The sequence below is a fragment of the Pipistrellus hanaki genome, assembly GCF_964339955.1.
Source record: "Pipistrellus hanaki genome assembly, chromosome: 13".
Classification (NCBI taxonomy): Eukaryota; Metazoa; Chordata; class Mammalia; order Chiroptera; family Vespertilionidae; genus Pipistrellus; species Pipistrellus hanaki.
In genome coordinates, this window is record NC_140515.1 from 39,115,263 (window position 1) to 39,138,839 (window position 23,577).

The 23,577-nt window shown below is 44.2% G+C and overlaps 1 protein-coding gene across 3 annotated transcripts in view; it reads left to right on the forward strand.

The window, feature by feature from the left end:
- PLCL2 (phospholipase C like 2) overlaps positions 1-23,577 on the forward strand; it is a 203,983-nt gene that overhangs the window by 33,929 nt on the left and 146,477 nt on the right. The window contains exons 1-2 of one of the 3 annotated variants that reach the window (XM_084903289.1): positions 8,518-8,761; positions 9,021-9,592. In XM_084903289.1, coding sequence (XP_084759415.1) covers positions 9,257-9,592 — 336 coding nt within the window. In that variant the 5' untranslated portion in view covers positions 8,518-8,761; positions 9,021-9,256. Of the gene's footprint in view, positions 1-8,517; positions 8,762-8,819; positions 9,593-23,577 lie in introns of those variants that run through there. The other 2 variants (XM_084903290.1, XM_084903291.1) reach the window with 2 other exon arrangements.

A 23,577-nucleotide genomic window follows, 5' to 3' on the forward strand; every position in this document is an offset into this window, starting at 1 on the left:
TAGTCACTGCTTATCTACTTCCTCTTGTTCTTCTGCTTGTCCCACTTCAGCTCAAGATCCTCTATTTACATGATCACGATTTCAAAAGATCATTTAAGGCTCGCTCCACAAGGAGAGGCACTTGGATGTGTCTTGGCTTGAGCTCTCTGGCTTCCCCAGAATGACCTTCTGACCCCGTTCAGCAAGCCACCTCCATGGCTTCCTTCAAAGCCTAAGTTCACTCCCTCCCCAAGCCCCCATCTTAGGTGTTACGCCATATCCGTGGTCAGCAAACTGAGCCACATGTGACTCTTTGGCCCCTTGAGTATGGATCTTTCACAAAATACCACGGCCTGGGCAAGTCTATTTTGAAGAAGTGGCATTAGAAAAAGTTTAAAAGTTTAAAAATGTTGGCTCTCAAAAGAAATTTCAATCGTCGTACTGTTGATATGTGGCTCTGTTGACTAATGAGTTTGCCGACCACTGCTCTATACCAGAGGCAGACACAGAGCCAGATTATGAAAACCACAACACATGGTTCTCAATCTCTATTCACTTGCCCCCACGTGTGTGTGTGTGTGTGTGTGTGTGTGTGTGTGTGTGTTGGTGGGGAGGGGTGGCTAGTGTCCTGAGCCTTGTCCTCCACCTTCAGGGTAATGAGATTAACCTGTCTTCTGTCTCATGTGGCCCCCATATGTCTCTGCCAAAAGGGACAAGGTGACATTTGGCTAATGTTTTGCTAATGTGCATAATTGAGAGCTATCTAGGGAAGCTTTCTTTTTCTAGGTAATTTGTACATCTTAACAGCAGCCTTCTGGAGACGTCCTCCTCTTGTCTTGTGTATTGCTACTTGAGGGAATTTCTAACTAATTAAGAAAGGGATGGGCAGTGGGCCAAGCTGGAGGAGTGATGTTTTTGGTCTGGTCAGGTTTCACTACAACCTACCTCTAAAAGCTAAGTCAGGATTTTTACTGACCCATGGCAGGGCTGGAATTGCCCCTTAATTTGTTATTTTTAATTACAAAATGGGAACGGCAATGCATGCACAATGTAAAATAAACATCTCTTCAACGTCAGACTCCCAGTCACCGTCCCCCATGGCAGCAAATATAGTCTTTCCCACAAAGTATGCATATACTTAACAGATGCTATATGAATGAATTTATTTGTATCAGATAATAAAGAAAAATAGCGAGAAAATTGGAAAGCATGAAATAAAACATTCAGCATTCCAAAGAAAGAGGCCTTATGAAATAAGAAAGCATTTTATAAGCATATGAAATAAGAAAGCATTTTATAAGCATTTATGACAATGATTGATTTTCAAAAAGGCTTATTAATTAAAATTAAAAACATTATTAAGGATCTATTATATGTCAGGTCCTGGTCTGGTGAAGTTTGAAGGTGAATCCTGTGTAGTGTCAAACTCTTATAAGTTCAATTAATATGTAGAAGAGGCTTATAAATTTTACTAAGTGCCTTAAGAGCCTAGGAGAAACTCATTATGTCTTCTGGAGTCAGGCACAGCTTATCAAAGGAGGGAACATTTGTGGTTTCTAGAAAGGATGCTTCTATGTTCTTGCAAAGGAAAGAGGGAGACAGGAATTCTAGAAAATACCATGAGGGTGAGCATGCACAACCTTTTCAGGGAAACAGGTGTGACTGGCATGCAGGAAGCATATCTGGGTAGGAGATGATGCTAGAAGGGAAGCTGGAGCCCAGGTTATGTGTCTTTAAGGAGCATGAATGTTGTTCTGAAGTGGAACTGTTAGAGACTTAGGTTGAGAAGTGATCCCCCTTCCCTTTTTGGTGGGACAATCCTAATGGTGTGAGATATACATTAAAGCAGGGAGGGACTAGAGTTAGGCAGGATAATCCAACAATCCAATAATCCATGTCAAGTGATGATACAGTAATCCAGGCTATTCTGGTGGGAATAGATTTGAGAGAAGTTCCTAGCTTGATTTACAAGATTAACTATGCCTTAATCATTGGCTGGAACAGGAAGGGGTACAGGGAATGAAGGCTGATGCCAAAGTCTTCAGTAAGGCTACTTTGTGGGTACAGTACTGATAAAGTAATTATGGAGTATAGGAGAATAGGCATATGGAGCACATATTTGGTGAATTAAACCTACGGCTTGTTAGTTTGAGATTTCTGTGGCACAATGGGGCCAAGAATCTCCGCAGGGAATGAGTTTCAGTGATGCAAGTAGAATTAGTAATATCCAATATTCCAAAAAGGTCAAGGAGGATGATGAAAATGTAGCCTTTGGGTTTGTTAATGAGGATGCCAACCATGACCTCTGGGAGGGTAGTTTCAGTAGAAGAGGAAGGAAACCAGCTACAGTAAACTGGTAACTGAAAAATCTTTTAGCAAACCATGTCTAGATACATTTATATGTGGAAGGAAAGTGAAGAAATGTGACTAGCAAGAACTGCCCCAGTTCTGCCAGGTTTGTAAAGGAAAGGGACAGTCCCTGTGGCAACACCTCAGGGATGTATTTGCCCCCAAAACCTCGCTGGCTATGGCAGTGGAGAATGGGGCTCCTTTTTCTTTCACAGATCGAGTATCCCTTTACCCACAATGGTATACCTGAGAGGTGCTTGAATACCTAACTCCTCCTTCATTCTCCTAACAACTTGAGTAAAGAGCAACTTTAAAATGACTACCTGAGCCAAAACCGGTTTGGCTCAGTGGTAGAGCATCAGTCTGCGGACTGAAAGGTCCCAGGTTCAATTCCGGGCAAGGGCATGTACATTGGTTGCAGGCACATCCCCGGTAGGGGGTGTGCAAGAGGCAGCTGGTCGATGTTTCTCTCTCATCGACATTTCTAGCTCTCTATCTCTCTCCCTTCCTCTCTGTAAAAAATCAATAAAATACATTAAAAAATAAAATAAAATAAAATAAAATGGCCATCTGAGCCTGGCCAGTATGGCTCAGTTGGTTGAAATGTCATCTCATGCACCAAGAGGTTATCACCAGTTCGATTCCCAGTCAAGGCACATGCCCATGTTGCAGGCTTAATCCCCAGTGGGGGGCATGCAGGAGGCTCACAATCAATAGTTCTCTCTCATTGATGTTTTTCTCTCTCTCTCCCTCTACTTTACTCTTTCTCTCTAAATCAATAAAAACAACAAGAGATATATACTGGCCACATAAATATCCCTATCCTTAGAGCACACAGGCCTCACCTTATGGGGTTTCTAATGAAGGCAGCTCCTTCCGGTCCTGGCTCCTGGAGACCCTGCTCTTCTTCTAACTGCTCTGGAGCGCCCCTAGGGACCTGAGAGGCCAGGCCCACAAGAAGGCAGCCCGGAGGAGGAAAGCACTTCTCTCTTTGATCTAAGGCTGCCTTTTGAACTCTTTATTCTTGTCCTCGTAGGACTGATGTTGAGACTGACCACTACTTCAGGGAAGACTCCACTCTACCTTTTATCCAAATTGGATGACAGAACCCTGTGGTCCCCAAAGAAAGAGTAATCACATCAGGACAGAAGAGTTTAATAATCATATAAGACATTCATAGAGGTTTTCTGATGTTGGATTCGCTTAAGATTCGAAGGAGTTGTGGGTGAGGTAAGGATCAATAAGATGCAGAAAAAGTTGAAGCAGTTTATTTCTTTAAAAATATGTTTTTATTAATTTCAGAGTGGTAGGGGTAAGGAGAGACAGACACATCAATGATGAGAGAGAATCATCCATCAGCCACCCCCTACACGGCCCCCACTGGGGATCAAGCCCCTCTCATGGACATGTGTCCTGACTGGGGATCGAACCATGACTTCCTGATTCAGAGATTGACACTCAACTATCAAGCCACGCTGGCCAGGGAAACAGTTTATTTCTTGATATGCTTTATTGTCTGTGTGAAGTAGAGTCCTAGGACTACTGATGAGAAGAGGGGCAGTGAGTAAGTTGGAGTTTGGATTTGGAGAGGAATAGTTTGGAGAATGGAAATTAGAGACAAATAGCCAAGGGTTAAATACTGCTTAAGAGCACCAAAGGCCCTGCTGGACACAGGAATCATTCACTTGACTAGTCAGCCTCGTTATTTGAGTTTTTTTGTCTAGTAGAGAAATTATTCAAAGCTGTAGATGGGCAAAGTAGGCACAATCTTAAGGACAGTGATGTGAGGGGTCTAGGGTGCTGGTGAGAATGTGGTTGAGTCTTGGCCATGAGGCCCAGGCTGGGTATGGGGAAAAAATATAAACCTGAGAGCTGATAGACTGAGCATGAGATGGGGTGGTCTTACTAAGGAGATAGGCTTGGGGATGGGACTGATGAAAGGGTAGAATTTTTGGCTAGACAGTAGCTTTCCTGACCTTCAGATGTCAGGGAAGTGGTAGCGGGCAGATGAAAGGAAGTCGTTTTGGGAGGCATGCATCACACACTGGGATGTGTAAAATGATATGGTCATTAGACGTGGACTTCTTAAATTCATTACTGTAAATTGGCCCTTGAAAATCAGATAAGAACCAAATAAACACAAAATTTGGAAGGTATCTGTTCTGCTTTGCTTATTAAGCAATTAAGAAGTAGGATAAGAAAAACATAGACTTCCCTATAGACTTTCTGTAGAATAATACAGTATATGGAGACCTCACTTCCTGGGTGTCCTTCTATTAACAGAACTAATATATTAGCAAATTTTATAATCCAGATTTTTTCTTTTTACTTCTCTGGAAAAATAATATGACTCTGGCAGCAGTAAGATTCCTCACCAGGTTATCTGATTCCCTACCACTTCATATCACTGCCCCACACTTGGCTGAGTGTCAGTTGCCATTTATCATTATGTTCACACTGTCTTTTCTTAGCGTTAAGAGGGAAAGGAAATATTTCTTATAGCCAAGGCTTTTTCAAAATTGGAAAACCAAAGATGACTCAGGAAGAGTATCCCTCTGCATTTGACACACAAATATATCACTTGAAAAACTGTAAATCATGCTGCTCTTATGAAACAAATCCTCCCAGTTTCACTCACTGCATTCTTTGCCTGGATCCTATTGGCACTTGAGTGTGCAATGACTCCTGTAATAAAATCAGAGTAGAAATGCAATCAAATAGTTGAGAGTTTACAAAAGTAGCATGATAAGCGACAGTACTTTTCCGACCAAATCATCCTGTTACTTTTGCTGATAGAATAATTCCATCAAGTCCCCAGTAATTAATAGATTCCCTCAAAGTGCTACCTAACTCAATAGCCAGTAGCAACAATTGAATGAATTCAGGTTTCCTCAGTGGCTGGAAAGCGTCAATATAACTCTGAGTGACTTACTTGTTGGCAGCCATGTACACGTGAAGAAGGTGGATTCAAGGAAAATGCATGAAGAATTTTTAGAGTCAGAATGTGCAAATGAAAGCTTTTGGCGAGTCTGACTTGTTTCACTGGTGCCTAGGAAGACAGGTAATCACTGCATATTTCTCGCTGAGAATCATGAGGAGAATAAGCATAATCCAAACTTTAGGAGCATAATAGATTAAAATTAACACCTTGGATTAACTCAGGAAGCAAATGGGTAGCCATTGTGGTCCAGTACATTGATACGATCTATTATTTCCTTAAAGCATTTGGGTCTTCTACTTTCTGCTTTAGTGAGCTCCCACGTTAAGCATATGGGGATCAGTCAAATGTGAAGGTTCAGAGATTCAATCTTTAGAGAAATACAGGAAATAAAATGAGATTGAGATTTGGAAAAGAAAATTGTCAAAATACATTCAGGGTGAAAATAATCTGAAAGCCAAGTATTCAGTGAGTCAGAAAAAAATTTAGTCATCACGTTAGAGCCTGTGAACTGGAAACTAGATATGAATTCATAATCTGCGAGGGCATAAACGACGGCAAGAAGTCAGTCAACAGCGTCCGTGTTACCCTGGGAGGTGAAGGAAGTTTATTATGGACAAGCAGCCTGAATAGCTCTTGTTCTAGGCATCAAATTAAAGACACAAATAGAAGACAGCTTGGTGAAGGGTGACAATGAGTAAAAGCTGAAATATGAAGAAAATTTAAAAGAGAAAAGGCTATGTATTATTGGCTATGATGAGATAATGAGATTTTTAACAGCATCGACTTTAAACATTATGAACAAATTATTCATCAGAATCTAACCATTACGATATAGATATAATAAATTGGCATAAACACCCTGGAGTTACCCAGGATGAGCATTTTATTAATGCCTTGCCTATCTCTGATTGCCCTGCTCTGAAAAATTCGTCTGAAGGAACCATTAGATAGTATTTGCTGAGGAATGACTATGATATTTTAACACTTCAGCAAGAATTTTGGCAAAATATTTACTTAAGAGTTTCTTCAATGACACTGCTCACGGAACAGGAGAAATGGAAAGCAATCACTTAGTAACTGCCGAGAAACAAGAAGGAAGAACAGTCACTATGCTGCTTGTGGTGAGAACTATCTGAGTTTAGCTATTAAAAAGCCTCCTGAAAATTGCACATGTTAGAGGAACATGCTGCTTCTAAAAAGCCTCCTGAAAATTGCACATGTTAGAGGAACATGCTGCTTCCCATCACCGCATGGGAGAAATGGTACCTACCGTCTGGCTGTTTGTGTGAGGAAGGACAGCTATAGCATCCGCAGGCGTGCGACCAGCGGCTTGTGGGAGATAAGCACTTAGGGGGATGAAAAGGGACCTGGCACAGGCCTTGGGCTTCTGGCATCATTGGTTGCAGGTCTGCCAAGATACTTGGGGAAACGTTTTAATTTAAATGCCAAGTAGATTTCAACGAACTCTCCCCTGGCTTGACCTGTTGGGAGTCCAGAGTGAGATGGATAGGTGCTCATTTGGGGAAACAGTAGGCGAATTTGACGGTGGTTTTATAAAAAGCATCCTGGAGGTTTACATCTCTCTATATCTCCACTCACCAGGGGAAACTCATGATACAAGTTGCAAGATAGGGGACTCTCACAGCATTTTCCTAGTGATTGGTAAATGCGGGAAAGGCAGCAATACCTCCAGGCCTTGATTCCAAGGTCCACAGTAAGAGAATTTTAGGAATAAAGGCCCAGCATCTTCCCTCTCTCCCCGCCCCCACAGCATACTCGGAGGATATTATGACAACAAATTCACGAGGTAGATTAAGAATCTGGTTTGAATTATTAGAACATATTTTTCTGCAAAAACTATCACAAGACAAAAAAAATAATTTAAAACTAAGACTAGGGGAATGGGGATGGGACTGAATCTAATATTAAAACATTGTTGTCTGTTGATGTAAAGATATTTCTGTGAGCATGTTAGACCCTGGTTGGCAAGAGACGGATAAAAGCCTGTCTGATGGGTTACAAAAACGTGAATCCAGAATATCAGAATTAAAATGCCCCCCCCCCCCTTCCCCAAGAATAACATCAAGGTATTTGAAGTTGCGTCAGAGGTAGGGGCCCGGTATGTATACATGGATATAAAGCCCATTTCCTCAGAGGCTACTTGGCAGTTTGCTACAACATCATGCTAATGAAAGCAAGGTCTTTAAGTTCAGCCCCCAGGGGACTATCAGTTTCTCCTTCAGCCCTGCTGGGAGCGCTTTAGACAGGTCTTTCACTCCTTAGAGAAGAGCTGGGATGCTAAAGGAGGGCTGGAGGGCTGAAGCCTGGAGCCTGAGAGCCTGAGATGAGAGGTGGGTGGGGCCAGGCTGGGTGGGGCCTTGGGTACCAAGCAGTGAGTTTGGCCCTGTCTGGCTGGAGGGATGAAGATTCCCAGGGAGGTATTTGTGCCCGAGCTACGTGATCAAGGTTGATTTTTAGGCTGGTTACTCTACCTGAAGCATTGGGGCCGGGGCTAACCTGAAGGACCAGAGAAAGGAGGGACCAGCTGTGGTGATCCAAGTGTGATATCCGGCCCCCCAAAGAGGAGCCTGACCTAGGGCGGGGCCCTCAGAAGGTTGGACGGGTACACATCTCTGGCACTGGGATCCGGAAGGTCCCTAGGAGGGAGGGACTTCGGTGATAAATCCCTGTGGGATGATTCAGAGGGCCAGAGCAAGCTCACCTCTCGCCTTCGTACTCCCCCCCCCCCCCCCCCCCCATGCTCTGCACCATTGAAACCAGCTGAATCAATTTACAGTTCAGGGAGCCTAAGGGAACAGAATTGGTTTCTGCACGTGACTTGGATCTGGCCCACTGGGGAAGCCCAGCGGGGAACGTCCGGGCGGCTTGTCCCAAGCCGGGTGGGAGGGGAATGAGCCCGGCGTGTGGGGCCGGGGGCTGGAGGTGGGCGCGGCGGCCCTGGAGACCCTAGACCTGGCTCCTGACCTCGGGGCCTGCGCGTCGCTGCCCCTCGGGGCGCCCGGGTGATCGGCAGTTGCCGCGGCTCTAGTGGGGCCGGGGGTGCCCAGGGCCCGTCGCCGCCACCCGTCGGTCGCTGTCCGCTTGGCTGCGAGGTCCCGGCGGCCCGATGACCTGGCCCCACCGCGCCGGCGACCTCCAGCGGGAGCCCGGGAGGCTCGAGGTGGGTCCGGGCGACCGGCAGGGACCCGGCGGCCTGTAGGGGGCAGTGCGGCGCCCCGGAGGAGGAGGGTGGGGGGGTCTGGGCTACCCCGGCCACCCCGGCTGTCACTGCTCGGCTGCCCTGCCCGCCTTGCGCTTCCCGTCGGCGCTTCAGGCCCCGGCGGGACCCGGAGGGCCGTGGCCGGGCCGGCGCGCGGCGGCCGTTGGGGAGTTGGGATCCGGGGAGACGAGGCGGCGGGACCGCAGGAGGCGCGTCCGCGTGGCCGGGTCGCCTCGGGTCGCCCGCGGCTCCCCCTTTGCATCGAGCCCGAGGTGGGCGCTCCGGGCCGGGGCGGGGCGCCTGGCTCCCGCGTGGTGGGCGCTCCGGCCGCCGGGCTGGGTGCGCTGAGCCCCCGGAGGAGGCGCCGGAGCCCCGGCGCGGGGCGCCCCGTTACCCCGGGACGGGTGCCCGGAGCCGGGGTGGGCGCCCGGCCCGCGCGGTTATTTTTGGCGCCCGCGGCGGCGCGTGTGCGGGGCGCGCTCTCCTCCCCAGGTGCCGGCTCACTCGCGTCTCCCTCTTCTTTCCCCGCAGGAGCCCTGCCGCCGTGTCCCGCCGCCACGACTGACATCGCGCGCGAGGCGAGCTCCAAACAAACATCGCAGCTAATTTAAAAAAAAAAAAAAAAAAAAAAGCGGAAGAAGCGGCCGAGGCGGCGGCGGGAGGAGGCGGCGAGGAGGAGGAGGGGCCGCGCACGGCGGCCCGAGGCGGCGGCGGCGGCGGCGGGGACGCGGGGACGCGGCTTTGTGCTGGCGGGTCGCGGGGCGCCCATGGCGGAGTGTGGCCGGGGGGGCGCCGCCGGCGGGGCCCTGCCCAGCTCCCCGGGCCCGGCCCTGGGCACCAAGGGCGCCCTGAAAGCCGGCGCCGGGGAAGGCGGCGGCGGCGGCGGCGGGGGAGGGCGCCTCGGCCACGGGCTGGCGCGCTGTGACAGCGGCGGCGTTTCCAACGGAGACTGCAGCCTCGGCGTGTCCGGGGACGAGGCGCGGGCCAGCCCCGCCAGGGGACCCCACGGCGGCGCGCTCGCCCCGACCCCCGCGCCGGCCGCCTGCCCCCTCCCCCGGGAGAACAAGCCGGGCGGCCTGCCCCGCCGGAGCAGCATCATCAAGGTAGGTGGTGGGGGAGACAGGGGCGCCCGTCGCCCACCGTCCTTGGGGTCCCCGTTTCTCCTCCGAGAGGGGAGCGGTGCTGGGAGGAAGGGGTGGTTAGGGGAGCCCGCGGCTAACGGGAGCCGCCGATGCACCGGGTGCTCGGGATGGTGGAGCTGGGATCAGATGCAAATTGCATTTGGGGGAAATTGGCGAGGTTTTCCCTTCATGTGCAGGGGGAGCTGTGCTCAGGCATTCCTGGTTGAACTTGGGACTGTCACCTCTCCCGGGATTGGCCTGGGATCATGGCCTGGACCTGGCAGGGCAGGACATGTTCCCCTGTGGTAGATAGCCTTGGCTGGTGACAGACTCCCTGCATGGTTTCTATTGGTGGTTCTAGTTAGTGATTCTGTGAAGACGTTTCTTAAAAAAAAAAAACCAAACAAACCCATAGGCGGTTGAGCAGATTGTTGAATAGGTTTCTTCTGACCTGTGTGTAGTTGCCTTTTGCAAACGGTCATAGCTGAAGGCTGCAAAGTCTCTCTGATGGCTCAGTCACAGGGAGACACATTGGTTCTGAACCTCTATGCAGATTTCCGCCTTCTCCGGCTCAAAAGCTCCGGGAGATTATAGTTCTGCACGGTTTTAGTCTTCTTTCTTGCTGCAGTAGGCTGGCCTTTATTCAGTTCTGTGGAAGTTCTTTAGGGCAGTTTGCTTCGGTTTTTGGTATCGCTTGCATTGTGGTGTTTAGCAGAAACAGTCAGCGATGGTCTTGTGTATTTTAAGCCCCAGACGTAATATTAGGAACTCCTGAGTCTGTGGTGGCTTCCTTCTTATATTACATTTTGGTCTGCAGTGTAAAAATATTTCTTGTGACGTGAAGTGAGGGGGGAAAAAAAGTTGATGAGCTAAGAAGAGCAGAGCCTTAGGTAAGACCAGCTCTTTTTACTCAAGTTTGGAGCAAATAAGGAAATGTTGTTTGCTGAAAAGCCAGGGGTTACCAGGACAGCGAGCAGCCTCAAAGCACAGTGAGAGGGCTGCACCCCCCTGCCCATGGCTGGTGACTGGTGGGGAGGAGGACAGAATGGGCCATAGTGGAAAGCGTTGGCACTGGTGGTATTTGACATGTAACTGGACCTGCAGAAACTTCTAAGTACAATGTAAGATGGTGTTATCAACTCATGCAGTAATCTAAGTGAAATATACCTCCTTGCTACTACTCTGTGTAACAGGCAGTTGTGAAACTGCTTTTTGCTTTGTCATCTGTTTGCACAGTTTATGTCTGGGCAAGGGCACCATTGGAGGGCTTAAAGCTCAGGTGTACTCAGTATCTGCACCAGGCGTTTCCAGTTTAACTAAGGACAGTAAAATATATATTTTGTGCATACCTAGCTTTTAGTGACTCATATTTTCCTTTACTCTGTACCTTATGTTTCCATGTAAGTTGCTTTCAACTGTGCATGATAACCAATCCTATTGTCAGAGTTATGTGTCATATCTGTTTTTTTAATTTTATTTTATTGGTGACCAGAGATTTGTGGTTATTTTGCACTGTGGTATTAATGAAATTTGAGGGGGGGAATTCCAGAGAGATACCAGCCAACTTAATTTAAACTCCTCACCCTCAATTCTCTGGAGGGACATGTTTTTATATTTAAAAATAATTCAAACTTGACTGGTGTTTATAGTGGGAATTCGTAGTGTAACTTAATTAAAATAGTAGGTGTTTTAATTTTACATTTTGGGGGGGATTGGGAAGGACGGTTTGCCAAATATTTCTGACATGTGGAGTTGAGAACTCATCAGTAGATGTCATTTCTTCATTGAAGGGTCTAGAAGAACATGGGAAAATGATTAATTATGAAGAAGTCCCTGGGTTTTGAAATGTGAAAGTTTCAAAGATTTCTTTGTCATTTTTCTTCTTGCTAATGAAGGCAGTTTGGCTTCTTGTTCACAATTGAATTCCTAGATACACATTGACAGGAATATAGTAAGGCCTCACTAGATTGCATCCTGAGTAAATGGAGGGATGATAAGGAAGTACAGGTTTTTTTTTCTGTTAAGTTCTCTTAATTTCTAAAATGGGTTATTTTGCATTTACTTGTCTCATATTTTATTCATTGACTTGTACCTCCTACGATGACTCGATTGACTCCTTTTTCTTGCATCTATTTTCACCTTGCATTTTTCTTAAACACCCCTTAAAACTATGGAAATCCTGTTTGAAGCTGATCAAGCCTGAATTTAGGAAAGAATTATGCTTTAATTAAGTAGGTAACTAGTTGTTACGTTTCCCCTTGAATTGGTATCTTGAAGAATCAAGCTTTTTAGTGTGGTATCTTCTAAAAACATAATAGCATCAAGACAGCATACTAGCAGAAATAGAGATCTTTTACTTTAACATCAGCTTTTATAAAGCAATGAATAATGCACACACATTTTTGTCACATGAATGGCAGACGTATTTCACTTTCGTTAAAAAAATAATAAAAAGCTTAGCGAATGTCCATGTAAAAAGGCAATAGCGACATCCTTCCTGGGTTTTCTTGTTCCTTTGAATAGAAGGATGAATGCAGTCAGGTGATAGAATAGTAGAGACAGAAGTAATTACTAAGCAAGGTGATAATTGGGGGGGGGGGGGGCAGGAGGCGTGAGAAAATGGTAGGAATAAATGGTAGCTAAGGAACAGAGACCAGAATTTACCGGGTTGCACTAGCTGAAACGTCCAGCTTGTGAGCTATGCGTGTTTCCTAGCGTCCATCTTCATTGCACCCTTGACAGCCCTTCCAGGTGGGGATCCTCAAATCAAAGGGAGAACCAACAGCCTAAAAGTGATATGCAGTGGGCAAGAGGACTGCCTGTTGCTGAGGCGCAGGACATGCACAGAAATACATTGTGGGCCCAGAACTAGAATCTTCCCTTAAAACCAATTCTTTTGAACTCCGTCTGGCTTGTGAATGTGGTGTTGAGTAAGAGATTGTTGTCAAACTACATTTCTGCCAAAGTAGATGCACAGATCTTATCCAAAAAGAGCTCCTTGGTTTTGGTAGCCGTGTTGATGAAAATTCAGAGTAAGCAGCCTTGTGGAACCTTTTACAGAGCCGTGAGACGATCAATAAATCATGGACCTTGTCATCGTGCTTTTCTACTTTTCTGTAGCTTATTGAAAAGGTGTTACACCTTTTCGATGATTTACAAAGGCCCATGACTAGATTTTTAGGGAAGGAGCCATTCTGTTTGTCTTCTTAAGTAATCTAGTAAACGAAAACACCACTTTCATTTTCTCTTTCAATATTTCATCTCATCACACCATTCACTACAATGCCCACTTTATTTTGAAACAGTTAATTTGGTTAATTGTTCAGATAACATCCATTTTTTACAAGTAGCTGAATCCTTTAAGTTGGGAGTTTGTTCTAAAAATATGAAGTAGCATTTTAGGCCTTAGATTTTTTTTTTTTAATTTTCCAAATAAATGAAGTTAAAGTGTCTATATATTCGAATTGTTTATTTTAATCAAAATTAGTTGAGTCTTTTAGTTGGTACTTTTTAAAGTGTGGCATGATTTGCATAAAGTAAAATTCACCTGTGTTGGTGCTCAGTTCTTTGAGATTTGGCAAACACACAGTTGTGTAATTGCCACCACAATCAAGATATAGAACAGTTCCATCGCCTGAAAAAATCCCCCAGTCCCTTTGTAGTCTTCTCTCTCACTCCCCCTGAACATGGCAACCTTTGATCTTAGGTATTTTTTTTCAATAGGTAGGAAGTATAGCTATTCATTATTTTGGTATTTAAATTAAGTAATAACAGCCGCTGCCACTTATTGAACATTTACCGCATGCAAAACAGTTGAAAAGTACTTAACGTAAATTTCTGATTTGGTCCCATAGCAATCACGTAGGCTGAAGAAAAATAGAGGTCAGGGAGGTTAACCACTCGGCCAAGGTGTTGGAGCTGGTTGATACACCCCAATTGGGTACAGCTGTACTCTGCTGGCCCCCAAATTACACGGGCTGTTTTACATTTTCTATAGAATTAAGGTAGCCTTGGCAATTTGGAACACTGGGTTTGATTTCCCTCTTTAAACGCAGGGAACATTGGAGGGGGGGAAAGAATCTCTCTTTCTGCTGGCAGAAGAGGCTGACAGATAGTATAACCAGGCAGCTGTTTAATCACCTGTTGTTGCTGCTTGACCAGACTGGTCAGATTCACTGGACTATTGGTTTGACCTTGCCCGAGGTGGCAGCTCTGACTTTTCTTAATATCATTGTTGTTATTATCCTGCTATCATGCTGTGTAGGGGAAACACCTTCATTACTTTATGCCACTGTATATCCCTCTGTCTTGATGCTGAGCACCCCAAGGTGGGCAATAAGCGAGCTTTTTGAATTTATTATACGTATTTATACAAAATAAGAAAATTGCGTGTATGGATATAATATTGGCCCGTGGTTTAAATAAACTAGACTCCTAGCAGGCAAAAGCTGGGCTGTATTTATCAGTTCTGCACAGATAACAAGCACTCAGTAACTATACTTTTAATTGGATCTCAAATATACTATCTGCATTTGACTTCAGACATTTTTTATTTTTTTTTTTAATAATTGGGGAAAGACAACTGCATGCCCAGAAAACTTGTGGGCCTATCATAAATATTAAACAAACGGTTACAGGACCACAAAGTGAATTTGTCTGGATTGATAGGAGCCTGGATCGACGAGCTCAGAAAATTCTAATGACCAATCAGCAGCTCTCAGCTTCACTTTGTATTAATGCACGTGAGGCCACACAGGATAGCTGTTGAAAGGCCGGAGTCTGGTTGCATCTCTCAGCCACCCAGAGAGCTTCGGTCACAATTCAGAGTTCAGTTTTGAAAAGTACTCCGAGGATATGAATACTCATACCTGAAAAAATACTTGTCCCGTTTTGCTTTTTTCCTTCTTAGTCTCCCAGCCTTTCCTACAGTTGTATTTGACTTTGTTGTTTTCCATCAAATCCAAATAGACAATTGACAGAAAATTATTATTATTTTTTTTTATTGCTGATCTCGGCCACTCAGCTATTTTCTTAGAATGCTCTCTCCCAGCATCTGTTTGTGCACTCTGCAAGGGATCTAAACTAGACTGTCCTTTTGTCCTTTTTCTTTCTTGTTTTAAAGCTTAAGTTAACCATGCATCAGTATTGAACACAGTAGGGCAATGTAATTTACAGCCTAAATGCAAATGTAAATGAAGCGTGAACATTCATATTTTCTCTTCAGACTCTGTCTTATGCATGTATGTCCAAGAACAGATACTCCGTTGCTTATTAAATTTTGGTTGTCATTACTTACCCATGTACCAGACCCCTGGATTAATTTAGCTACCTTTTTATTTTATATTGTTAGGGTTCTGTAGAGCAGAGGATATTCAATTATTTTTTCCCGTGGGCCACAGGATCTGAAACTGTGTTCCTACTGATAATAATGATGAATTGAGAGGGTTGTGGTTGGCATAAGAGTATTAGTAGTGACTCAAATTCAAGTCAGAGCCCCAGGGGAAGTCTCAGCAGTACCTGTTTTCCTCATGTCAGAATAATTCTATAGCTTCAGGGTTCTCAAAGTGTATAGCGGATGAAACTGAACACCAGTGACGATTGTGCGAATGGTCCAGCTTGCAGGCTAGACACTTGGCACTCGCCCATTTCCAAGTGGCAGAGGAGGGCAGGTGGGTAGGTGCCATGCTGGCCACCAGTGCTTGGTCACGTGGCAGGAATAATTAGGCAAAATGCACCCTAACTAATAAACTCAGCTGGGCTGTACCCTGGGGTCTTAGCCGCACTCAGCCTGCATGTTACCTGTCTGGGTTAGTCAGGAGGCAGAAGACCGGTGGGAATAATAGAGGATGTGGAGTTAGGAGCGTGGATCTGAGTCTGGCTCCCTCTCTTCCTTTCTGTGTGGCTTTGGGCAGGATATTTAAATCTGTGCCCCATCTCTAAAACAGAACAAAATCCTGCCTCAGAGCATTTGTGAGGATGAAATGAGATATGAGTGAAATAGTCAGAGCAGTGTGGAGGACATGATAAACTCAATAAGCAGTACCTATTATTCCCCCCCCCCCCCCCCCCCCCAGTTTCTCTTATTTAGAGTTTACCCGAGATGAGCAAACTCCCTTAGCTCCTTTTGAGTTGGAGATCGTGAACATTGCCATGCCTGCTCTGGAAGCTTTGTCTTTTGAAATATGCAGAAGGTACCCAGAGAAATTTCCCAGACATGTTCTAAAGATGCTCTCAAGAATTATTTGTTTTGGTGTCTTCCTAAATCTGAAGCCTCCGACAACTGTACACATATCTAAATGGCCTCAGCTAAATGGTCAAAGGCTGTTGGCCATCAGTTTCATTAAGCCAAGCAAGCATCCATGTGTCTTGATTTGCCCAGGCAATCCAGATTTATACCTTTCCTCCTGACAAAATTATTATTAGCGCCTTCTTTCACTCTCAAAGACATCCTGGTTTGGATGTTAAATTATATGGCCACCCTACTTATCCGCTTTTTACAAACTCTGTTACAGCCTGCGTGGGAACCCCCGGAGACTGCTCTCTATGCCTAAACTTAGCCTGGCGTTTATTTCTTCCTTTTCCCAGCTTCCAACGCTTTCCTCCTCTCTCGGTCACCTTCAAGGTCTTCCTCAGTTAACCACCTCTCAGAACGAATTGTTTCTTTCTCTGCCTTCCAACCACCACACCCTGCTTGTATCTCTGTGCAGCCCCATTTCCTCTGCCACCTAGGTAGCTTAACCTCATTCACCTTCAGTTTATGGAAACGCCCAGTTTAATGTCTTGCAGAAAGCATGTATGTAAGTAGGTGCTTGTTGAACAGACATGCAATGGGCATGCATGATATAATTTATGTTAGGAGTTTGATGGTGTTATTTAGACTTAGCTGCCACTGGTTTTGATTGGTATTTAATACTCAATGGGCTATGAACTTCAAAGAAGAAATTTACTTCATGTACATAATTTTGAAACAATCAAAGGGAAGGAAATACCTTCACTTAAAGTTAGATCCAGGAATTTGGTTGGTTCCAGAATTGTTTCACAAGATGTTAATATAAATGATCCGTTCCCTTTGGTGCCCCTGAAATAAGAGTAGACCTTTGAAAATTTCTTTTGATTTATGTTCTATCAGAGTTTAAAAAGCATGGCAAGAGACCTTTACTGTTTGTTCAAGCATTTAATCTATTTTCTAGTATTCAGTTTCTTTAAGTGATTATAGTTTCTGCCTTTTTTGTTTTCTTTTTAAGGAACTGAATTACTTAAATTTTCATTGTCATTAACATTGTATTGTCAAAAGATGTTCATTGGGAGTGCTTTAGAATCTTCTCTATAATAATAAAAGGGTAATATGCTGATGAGACTGGATAACTTCTAGACGTCATTCCGGACATCCTTCCTGACAAAGCCGGGATCAGCGGGAAGCTGGTGCCGGCAGCCGGGGGAAGGAAGGCCTACTCTTGCACGAATTTTTATGCATCAGGCCTCTAGTTAATAATAAAAAAGAAAATAAGTAAGGAGTATAGGTGGAGTTGCAGAAGTAGGATCTTTAATCCCTAGACATGTTTTGCAATCTGTTGGTAGAAATTCTACCTCTTATTGTAATTTAAGGATTGGGTGTGGAAGAGTTACTAAGAAATGCTTTGTTTGCATCATCTCATGCAAGTCTCACCACTGTCTGGAAGGAGCCATTATCTTCTCTTTTTACAGACAAGGAAACCCACTCTTCCAGGGTTTGGGTATTTCCACACAAGGTCACAGAGCTTGCAGGAGGCAGAGCCAGCATTCAGACCAAGTTTAACTTGAAAGCCCATACTTTGAACTGCTCCATTACCTCTTCCTACTTCATCTACTTTTTCCTTTTTCTCCTACTGGCCCAACCCATTCTGGTACCTTGATCTTAGCAGTTTCTACTAGTTCTAAAATAGATGACTGATTTTTAATTAGGAAAGGTTAGCCTTTTGCGGCTGAATGTTGCGAGGAAGCCAACATGTTCCCAACCAACAGAAATCCATTTTGTCCTTTACCTCTCAACTCTTATTTGGTTGATTTGAAATCTTTTTAGGAGGGGCGGGGTCATTTTCCATTTTTGTTTCTTTTTTAGCAAAAACTTGATTTACAGTTATACACATTTTAGGTTCCTGGAAGCTAAAACAGATAATAGTAAAAATTTGTTTTTAGGTGAGCTTTTATGTATAACATCCATCCTTATTATTGTTTTGGAATTATGAAGTAATTATCCTATATAATAAAAGGATAATATGCAAATCAACCAAATGACTGAATGACCAGTTGCTATGATGTGCATTGACCACCAGGGGACAGAAGCTTGATGCTAGAGCTGCCCCCTGGTGATCAGTGTGCACCCATGGGGGAGTACCACTCAGACAGAAGCCGGGCTCACAGCTGGCAAGCACACCGTCTGTGGCAGGAACGCAGCAGTGCTAAGCTGTCAGTCAGATACCCCCTGAGGGCTCCTGGACTGCCAGTGGGTGCAGGACGAGCTGAGGGACCACCCTGAATGCACAGATTTCGTGCACCGGGCCTTTAGTAACATTATAAAATATGTTAATATATACAACAGATTACTATGAAGTTCGTATTCAAGTATATTCCTGGATTAAAGTAAGATACTGATTTGGAAATAGCAGATATTAACAACACCCCAGAAACTAAGCAGCTGGATTTAAAAGTGATTAATAATGTAAATTATGGGATTTTTAGAAGTGAAAGGGATCATGTAAAATTCTTTTGTAATTAGATACACACAAAACCATACTGATTAGTACGTTTAGCTCCTAGCTATGGTTGAGTTCATTTATTTGCATATTAGCGTAACAGAATTGAAAAGAAAAAAAAAAGTAATGTAATACTGCAGTATGTGAGTATTAATAGAACAAGATGTGGTCTTCTAAACAGCTATATTTGAGATCCTGTTTTTTGCTATAGATAGCTGCATGTGTACATGTGCTATACTTGTGCATTCATATACTCTGAAGACTCTGTTTATAAATAGTAAAGATTAAAAGCAAATCAGATAATGTAGTGGAAGGTTGACACGGGTCCTGTCTCGTAAGACTGATGGGTAGCAGGTGTCTCCTCTCTAAATGGAAAATGCCCAGGAAGGGCTAGGCTGCTTTTTATGAGCATTGCTGATGAAGCCTCTGTTGCTCTCCACCAATTAGTGTGGCCACAGAGGGATCAGGGATCAGTGACCTCGTTTGCAGCTACCATTAGAATCACAGCTGTATGATTCTCTCCATATGGTTTCCCGATACCTTTTATTTTCCATCTTCCTTCTCAGCTCTGATCTCCTGTGGATATAGTAGATGCAATTTTTTCAGATAGTTAATATGGCTTCATGTTTATTCTTGAAGGAAATAGCTCGGGTTTTTTCTTTCTATTAATCCTTGCTAATAAATAATCTTAGATACTGGTAGAATTTTTCAGGTGTTTTCATATTATAATTAATAGAATTCCTGATCTAATACCTGTTTTAAGGATGTGTTTATTTTTGAAATTGTTGACGATTTGTTGAAAGAGATCTGTATGCTACCACAAAGCTATCTGGTTTGTGTATATTCCCAGAGATGTCTTTTTATATGTTAAAAATAATATTAGAATTGCTATGTCATAGAATTTGTGTATATTGGGCTTTAGTAAATGTTATCATGTGGTTTTTCTAACTGGTTAAAACAGTTTACACAGCCACCTGGTTGTATGAGTTCTAAGTCCTCTAATGCTTACTGATACTTGGTATTGTCTTTTAGTTGTAACCATGTGTGATGGTTACATACTGGTACCTTACTGTGGCTTTTAGGTTGCATTGCCCTGAAGATTAATGATGTTGAACACTTTTTCATATGTTTTCTTGGTCATTTGGATATTCTTTTTTGTAAAATGCCTGTTCAAGCCTTTTTCACATTTCATTTTTAAAATATATATGTTTTTTATTGATTTCAGAGAAGAAGGGAAAGGGAGAGAGAGAGAGCTAGAAACATCAATGACGAGAATCATTGATTGGCTTCCTCTTGCATGGCCCCCGCTACAAATCAACCCGGCAACCCAGGCATGTGCCCTGTCAGGAATCGAACTGTGTCCTCCTGGTTTACAGGTCGATGCTCAACCACTGAGCCAAACTGGCTGGGCTCTTTTGCCTATTTTAAATAGCTGGGTTTTTATTTATTTTAAATTGATTTGTAGGGCTTATTTACATTTTCTGGTATGTTAAATGACATCTTTTAATGACCAAAATTTCTTAATTTTAGTGAAATCTATATTATCAGCAGTTTTTTAATGATCTCTCATATTGCATGATTTACATGAAGCTCAAAACTAGGCAAACTAATGAGACTTTTGCTGCATTGGAGCACCTGTGCCGTGAATCCTGAGCTGAGCGATGGCGTGGGTGAAGAGAGGGGCAGCTGGCTGGAGTCGCATGGACAGTGTCTTTCCTGGACTGCTTTGAAAACACAATAGAGCCGGGCCTGGGTGGGGAGCGGACACAGCAATGAAGGATGTCTCGGTCATTGAAGTCATCTTACGCTTTCGTGATTCTGCGGGGAGTTATGATTTGTTTTGGGTGTAATTTTGAGAGATTTAATCCTTGCAGGTGCTCTCTAAGGGTTTAATGCTAAAAAGTGTGCTGCGCATTCAGAACTTGGCGAACACTCATTTGTGGAGCACCTGTTCTCTGCATGACAGCGGTCTAGATAGTGCTTTTTGGTCTCAAAAGCAGTTAAAAACAGAAGCCAGTTATCCCGGTCTGTAGACAAAAGCAAGAGTTATTTGATTACTGCTGACTAGCAGTCTACCTAGGACCCCAGGAGGTCAGTGTGGCGTTTTAGCTCCACTCAGCATTCACCTTGTGGGGAAGACAGCAAGTCCTCACAGGGGGCATTTCAGGACACACTGGAATTGCCTGGGTGGGAAAACTTGCTCATGTGCAGATCCGCTCCAGGCTAATTAAATCAGAACTTTCAAGGGCTTCCCCACCCTCAGAGTTTAAGGTGTACCCAGGATCAATAACAGCTCTGAAGCCTTTCTCACATGGTGGATCTTCGACTGCCCCTTCATCTCTGTCAAATAACACGGAGCAAGCAGCTTCCGGATCCTGCGCGCGACAGTTGGTGATCCTGTGGCCGGAGGGGTGCAGGGGGTTGGGTTAAACCTTTAGCTGCCTCAGTGGGACTTTTCCTTCAAGGTGTAGCTGAGTTGCCCTTTTTCTAAAGGGATAGAAAATACTGAAGAGGAAAAATTTCACAGTGAAATATGGAGAAGCAAATTTTATATGTGAACACGATGGTCTGCCCTGTGTATTAATCATGCTATCATAAGAATGTATTTTTGATCCAGGTAAAGGAATATGTCATGCCAGTTATCAAAAGGGCCTTTGGTTGGTAATCCTGAGCCTTAACCTACCTAGATTAATTATCACTGTGCAGTCACTAACTCCTGGTCCATCCCTTGGCTCTTTTCCATCCCTGATAGAGAAAAGACATCTGTCTGCCCCTCACATTATACATCATGGAGGGAAAACTTTCCCAGGAGGAGTGTATTATAGAAAGAACTAGTTTTCTGAGGCACGAGCACACTTTCTAGAAAGAGGCGATTGTACATTTCAAACTTGGCTGAATCGAGTCCTCACATTTCTTTTAACCACATCATCTGTGCTCAGGTGGCAGCATGTAGCAGAACTGCTATTTACTCATGAAAGATTATAAATCGACACTTGCCAAACACACATCTATGTGTACAAGTAATTTATTCTGGGAGGAAGACGACCAATGCATGATGTGTCAGTGCACCACGCAGTGGTGGGCTGGCAGTCTGGGTTGGTATGCCATGACCTTTGGGTGAATGAATGTCTACTTTCTGAATGCTGTACAGCATTTTCCTCTCGCCACACAGACCTTTGCGGTCAGGAGGAATGACCATTGGATTCCCAAAGCATCCATAAAAATATTTTATTGGCTGCAAAGCAATACCATGAAAATATCAGTGTTGTTTATTTCTAGTCTTAGATACTTGGTGTGTACGCTTTCCCCTCAACTTGGTTGCTCTGTTACTAGATCATCAATGTTCACATTTATTCTTTCAGGTCAATTTTTTTTCTCTTCCAAATTAACCTGGGGGGGTTCTTCCAGCAGAGAAGCTTGTCCACTTATTCTAGGTCGGTGCCAAGGAAGGGACATGGTCTGGTGGGTAGGGTGCATTTTTGGGGACTCTGATCTCTAGAGACTGAAGGAATACCCACATTTTGTCAGCAGGAAGTGTTCTTAATCTTCCTGATTGTGATTGGGACTCTTATGTTAATGCATAATCTTAATAGGTAGTTTAATTAATTGATTTGTCATTGGGAGGCATGGTGGAGATGAATTTTTATATTCTTTAGGGGGGAAATTCTGCATCATTTTGTGAAATTTTAGTACTCAGTGATATGGACCAAGCAAAGAAAGAGGCTTCCTTTTCCACAGCATAATTAGACAGATCTTCTTACCCATCTTCTTTGTTAGGGAAGAAAGTATTGTTAAAAAAATATTTTTAAATAGGTAAGTAGCCCTTTGTCCTAAAGAATGGCTGCCCCTGATGAATGCTCCTCTGAGGGGTCTAGCAGCAAGAAAGTTAAACCAAGTGGTAGAACTAGGACACATAGTATTCCATGAGCAGTTCCTGACCTCAGTGCATTTGTACTGCTAGCCTCCTCATTACTGGTTGCAAGGTGAGACAAGGAGGAAGATGGCTTAGAAGATGTCACCAAAGTAACAGAGCATGAAAAAGCACCTGTCCCCAGATGGAATTTGGCAACTCTGAGGCCTGCCATTCCTAGGAATACCAGGGGCCATTTGATCCATAAATTATGGCCCAAAAATCTCTTTCAGCATTTCCCACATCAAGCTACAGGTTGAAAATGATAGAATACAGCTGAGATGGAAGAGACTGCTTGAGCCTAGAGTCCTCACCTACTATGGCTAGGGCAGGGGTGGAAGGTGTGGGCTGTGGGGATCAGTGTCCTGGCCAGTGTGCAGTCCACTGGGACACACTGACTAGGAGGCTGTGCTTTGCAGGTGGTGGAAAGGAGAACAGAGGTGTAAGGAAAGGTACAGTTGCTTGAGAGTACTCTGCATCTCTCGCTGTTGAGGTGACACCTTCCATAACACAATTCCAGTGGCAAATTCATTTCAGTGGTGCACTGAAGCTTGGCCCCAAGACATGCCATGGAGCTGTTGCCACTGTGCAAACAACAGCACACAAAATTCAGCCTGGCATATGGAGGTGAGAACTGAACAGAATGGAACACATCAAGAGTGAGGGGTACAGTCAAGCACCACCTTTCACGGAGGGCCGATTTCATATGTCCAGAGGACTGGTAATCTAGCCTCAGGGCTTTTCTGCTCTATCTGAACAGAGCGGACTGGTGGGGCCATGTTTGAAACCAACAACAAAAGAGTCCCGAGTAGGCTGGAAGGTTGACTTCCCTGAGTTTCTCTTCAATGGTTTGAACCCGAGATGTGGACTCCAGTCCGGTGGTCAGGGAGCTGGCCTGTGGAGACCAGAAGCTGCAAGTCAAGGGTTTTGGGCTCTGATTTAGGGTTTGTGCCTCTGCTTAATTGAAATGTTAAATTTTGAGCGGTCACTGCTTTTTCCTCTTTTTTATTTAAGAAGTACGTGAATGCTTGTCTGCCATATTTCTTGTATCTTTTGGGCATGTGGGTGAGTACTTTTTGCATAACAGATGTGGTAAGTGAATGTTACATAGATCTTGGGCTGATCTGCTTGTCTACTTGATTTAGTTCCTTCTATTTTACTGTTGATTTGATTCTTTACATGAGAAAGATCTGTGCTGTTCCTGCAGAGTTGCTCATAAATCTGTTAAATTACTCCCTGTCTTCTCCAAAGAACCCTAACAAAAAACGATCTTATTTTAAAGGTCACATTTAATATTTCCCCCCCTCTTTTGGCATTCATAATTG